The following is a 5,246-nucleotide window of genomic DNA, read 5'->3' as shown; positions in this document are numbered from 1 at the left end:
ATCAAAATCAATATGTCTAACAAATGACTTTCCCAAAAATCAACTTACAAGCTACAGTAGTTAGAAAAAAAAACTTACAAGCTATAGCAAAGGTTGTAATCATGAGATGGATAATTAGTACTGAAAGCATTATAAAATGAACACATTAATCATATAAAGCTGTCAAATAGAAAATAGAACAATTTTTACAACCTAAGATTGGCTATAGATTTGCTACAAGTGCTCAACCAAATCCGATTGGAGTCGAGAATGAGTTTCTCTATCTCTTATGCGATGATGTTCTTGAATAAATTCCATGATATCAGGTGTACGTTCAAGTGACACTTGTGCATGAGGGATTTTATTGATTTGTGCATAATCAATGTTTTGCTCTCTTCCGTCATCTCTTTCAGCCTCAATGATCATGTTGTGTGGTATTATGCAAGCCTTCATAATATCTTTAAGAGTCTGAAGATCCCATGGTCATGTAGGTCCATGCACAATTGCAAAATGTGCTTGAAGCACTCCAAATGCACGCTTTACATCCTTTCTATATGCCTCTTGGGCCTCAGCAAAATGTTTATTCTTTTTTCCTTGTGGACAAGGAATTATTTTAACAAAAGTTGCCCATTATGGATATATACCACCAACAAAGTAGTATCCCATGGTATATTCATTTCCATTAATGGTGTAATTAATTCGAGGAGCACGCCCTTGAGCAAGCTCGGTAAATACGGAAGGCCATTCTAAAACATTGATATCATTATTATACCCAAGTAACCCAAAAAATACATGCCATATCCAAAGATCATATGATGCTACTACTTCCAAAATAATTGTTGGCACATGTGCATGGCCAGTATACATACATTTCCATGCAGTTGGGCAATTCTTCTAGGTCTAGTGCATACAATCAATGCTCCCTAACATCCTAGGAAAACTGCAACTTTCGCCAACAGCTAAAAGTCTAGCAATGTCATCGTTGTTCGGTGACCTCAGGTACTCATTAGAAAAAATTGCAACCACTGCTTTGAAAAATTTCTTTAGGCTTTTCATTGCAGTACTTTCTCCAATCCTCAAGTATTCATCCATAAAATCAACTGATACTCCATAAGCAAGCATTCTAGGAGCCGCAGTTATTTTTTGAAGAGAAGACAAACCGAGAACTCCAGCACCATTTCTTTTCTGGACAAAATATGGTTCATAAGCTTCTACTTCAGATTGAATGCAGAGAAAAAGAGAACAATTTATTCGAAACCTTTTCCAAAATAATTTGGGAGGATATACTGGTGGATCAGCAAAATAGTTGAGGAAAAGCCTTTGATGGCCTTGCAAAGGATTACGCCAAACGAACTCACGTTGTTTACGAGCAGCATGTCGTGACCTTGATGAACTCTCGACTTCCATAGAAGCTATTGTAACTATCTCCAACTCATTATCGGAGTCGGAGTCATAAAGAATCATGTCTAGAAAATGAAGATCCATATATAAAAAATTAATGAGGATAGAATGAAAGAAAAATATTTCATTTAGCTTGTCAGAACTAGAGAACATATGTTATTGTTTATAGTAGAAGGATATGACCGTTGATAAATATAGCCGTTGGAATGCACATCAGAATGATTGAAGAAAATGGTCCAGTTTTGGATTTGGGGTCTTTATATTTTGTGCGAAACGCACCAGTTGGCCACTGTGTCGATGCCTTTCTAATGATTCGATATGTTCATATTTTAGAGTTGATTGAGTAGATCAACCACAAAAATTTCAACTCAATCGGAGATCAACACAATGGCTATCCGAGCCAAACCGCAAGCCCCTATTTCCTCCAGTTTTACCATTATGTTTGGCTAGAAATGCTATTTGATCAAGCCAACTCATCAATTTAATAATAAAAAAAAAGAAAAAAAAACAAATATAATAAAAAAATAATATTTTAATCGGATTGAGTTAGAATAGAGAGTTTGATGAGGTGAGTACTAAAAATGTGACTAGCTAAAATAGCAAAATAACTTTTTAAGTTATAACTTAACTAAAAATTTGAAGAGATTTGTGTGATACTCTAATACCGTTATATTTAACATATTTATGTAAATCACGTGGGAATGAATTTTTTAAAATTATTGGCCTCGTGTTTTCGTTGGTACCATCATGCGTCAACATGATGTTATATAAATGCATATGTATATACTTTTGAGTGCATCACCATTCTTGCCTTGATCACCCATCACCAAAACAAAAGCCTCACCAGAGAGAGAGAGAGAGAGAGAGAGAGAGAGAGAGAGAGAATCATGGATTCAAAACAGAGCAAGATGAATGTCCTAATGCTACCATGGTTGGCCCATGGTCATATCTCTCCCTTCCTAGAGCTTGCGAAGAAACTTTCTGAGAGAAACTTTCACATATATTTGTGTTCAACAGCAATCAATCTCAAATCCATCAAGAAAAGAATTACAGATAAGTTCTCTCTCTCCATTGAACTAGTAGAAATCCACCTTCCATCCTTCCCTGAGCTTCCTCCTCACCACCACACCACCAATGGCCTCCCACTCCATCTCAATTCCACCCTCCAAAAAGCCTTTGAAATGGTAAGCCAAGACTTCTCCAACATCCTCAAAACACTAAGCCCAGACTTGGTTATTCATGACTTCAACCCATCATGGGCACCATCCATTGCCTCCTCGTATAATATTCCGGCAATTCTGTTCATGATTTGCGGAGCTACGGTGTTTTCCGTTACCCGTCATATGATTAATCACGATGGTGGTGTTGAATTCCCATTTCCGGCAATTAAGCTTCAGGGATACCATGAAACGCAATATCGCCATTTTCTCGAGAATGCTAAAGCATCCAGAGACAGGCAAGTTGCCCCTGTAAATGATCAACCATCTTGCAACTTAGTGTTGTTCAACACTTGTAGAGAGCTTGAAGGAAAATACATCGATTCTGTCGGTAATAGGTGACAAGAAGGTTGTCCCTGTTGGTCCACTTATTCAAGGCATGATTAACGACGAAAACGAGCAGTCTGATATCATACAATGGCTTGACAATAAGGGTGAGTCATCCACTGTGTTTGTTTCCGTTGGCAGTGAGTATATTTTATGTCCAAGGATGAGATTGAAGAGACAGCTAATGGGTTAGAGCTTAGCAAGGTTAATTTCATATGGGTTGCTAGGTTTCCTGATGGAGAGAAAGGAGAGCTTGAAAAAGCACTGCCAAAGGGGTTTATTGAAAAGGTAAGAGAGAGAGGAGTGGTTGTGGAGGGTTGGGTTCCACAAGCAAAAATTCTGGCTCACTCAAGCATTGGTGGATTTGTGAGTCATTGTGGATGGAATTCAGTATTGGAAAGCCTAAAGTTTGGGGTTCCAATTATAGGCATACCCATGCATTTGGAGCAGCCATTCAATGCTAAACTAGTGGAGGAGTTGGGTGTGGGTGTGGAGGTGAGCAGAGACATGAATGGAAGACTCAACAGAGAAGAGATAGCACAGGTAATAAGGAAGGTTGTGGTGGAGAAAAGTGGGGAGGACACAAGAATTAAAGCAAGAGAATTTAGTGAGAAGATAAGAATACAACAACAATGATTCATCCCACTAAAAACACTACCACTAATAGCACTAATGCATTAAAAAAGTAAAAAAAAAAAAAAAATACAACTCCAAGACCAAAACATCACATCACTACTGGCGGGACCCACTCCCACTAATTAGTGCTCCAAGCATTTTTCAAGAATACAAGGAGAGGAGCCATATAGATGATTTGGTGGCAGAGTTGTTGCAACTTCGTAAGTAGAATTATTTGGGTGATTAGAAGAGCTTTGAAAGTTGCCTTGATCTTGATGTAGAACAACGGCAATGATGTACCGCAGAATTTAGGCCAAGTTTGGCATATTTCAAATAATCAATTTTTATATCTTTTTTTCATCATATCACCTCTTTATTTTTTTGCACATCTTTTCGTAAAAAGACAAAAAGTGCACTTATTTAGGTCATCTCAAACAATCCCTAAGTTGCCTCGATCCGTGTACACCCCTATTCCCATTTTCTGAATTTTTTTTCATTTCTGTTTGTATAAAGGCAAGGTATTTGTTGTGTTGCCCCTGAAGTCTGGTGATTTATCTTCATTTCTGTTTGTATGAAGCCAAGGTATTTGTTGTGTTGCCCCTGAAGTCTGGTGATTTGTTTTCATTTCTGTTTGTATGAAACCAATGTCTTGTATCATGAAAATTTAACCCTAATTTTATCCTCAAAGTGTGGTATAAATTTAAAGTTACTGAAATATGGGTCGCACCCATAATTAGGTAAAAATAATTTAAATAAATTTAAAAAATATATAATTATAAGGAAGTTTGAGGAGGATTGCTTTCAATTTTTAAGCTATATCAAATAAGCCCATAGATGGATGTGCTCTAGCCGCTCTACACTCTTTGAACATGTCTGTTTGGAGGGATTGAGTCATGAGATATGATTCATATCCCGTGGATGGAATAATTTATTATTTGGTTTAAAATTTTGCACCATCAAACTATTAATCCCAAATATATTGGATTGGGGGTGGGACACAAATCCTAGGGTAACTCATACTATAGGATTAGATAATAAAATTATATTTTTGACCCTTTATTAGTTAATATCTTTTTAAAAATAAATTTTATTTATTAAATTATTTATAATTAGTAAAGTATAAATAATTATTTATTTTAATAATCATATGGTACTGAATATACTTAGTAAGATAAAATAAATTTAAAAATCCCAACTACAAATTACAAGAAATTTATATAATTTTTATTAATATTTTATTGATTTATTTTTTTAAAAGTTCTAGTAAAAAAATTAAATAAAATTTATAACTCAGATTTAATATTCCTATTATTTAGTAAATAATTCAAAAGGGCAAAATAATCTTTTGAACATTTATCCTTCTCTATAATATCCTAAACAAATATAGAATTCAATAAAATAGTTCAATTCAGACATCTAATTACATGACTAAACGAACATAAAATAAAAATGCAATTCAACCAAGAATAATGTATCAAAAAATTAATACTTCAGTGCATTACAATCCTCTTATCCAGTTCGTTGGTTGAAAGAAACACACCCCTTCGGAGAAGATCTCAATACGAAGGTTGACTTTGGGACAAAGCCCACAAAGTGTCCACTTGGGCACCCAAAAATTGGTCAAAAAAGGGGCCCGAAAATGTGTATTACTATGTTAATCCCCCCAAAAAAAGCTCACCTGATTTAAAAGGCCCTAATAAAATATAT

The 5,246-nt window shown here is 35.4% G+C and overlaps 1 protein-coding gene and 1 pseudogene across 2 annotated transcripts; one reads left to right on the top strand and one right to left on the bottom strand.

Annotated features, from left to right (window-relative positions):
• Positions 1-879: 879 nt before the first annotated feature.
• LOC114279120 (uncharacterized) lies at positions 880-1,443 on the bottom strand. The gene has a single exon (XM_028221324.2). The coding sequence runs from the start codon at positions 1,441-1,443 to the stop codon at positions 880-882; it is 564 nt and encodes a 187-aa protein (XP_028077125.2).
• Positions 1,444-2,241: 798 nt separating this feature from the next.
• LOC114279141 (UDP-glucosyltransferase 29 pseudogene) lies at positions 2,242-3,908 on the top strand (annotated as a pseudogene). The gene has a single exon (XR_014327644.1). The product of XR_014327644.1 is annotated as a UDP-glucosyltransferase 29 pseudogene (transcript).
• The last annotated feature ends 1,338 nt before the right edge of the window (positions 3,909-5,246 follow it).

Source organism: Camellia sinensis, chromosome 1, assembly GCF_055761805.1.
Source record: "Camellia sinensis isolate YWXY chromosome 1, ASM5576180v1, whole genome shotgun sequence".
Taxonomy (NCBI): Eukaryota; Viridiplantae; Streptophyta; class Magnoliopsida; order Ericales; family Theaceae; genus Camellia; species Camellia sinensis.
Note: the sequence above shows the minus strand (reverse complement) of the source record. Positions and strands in the feature narration are given on the sequence as shown.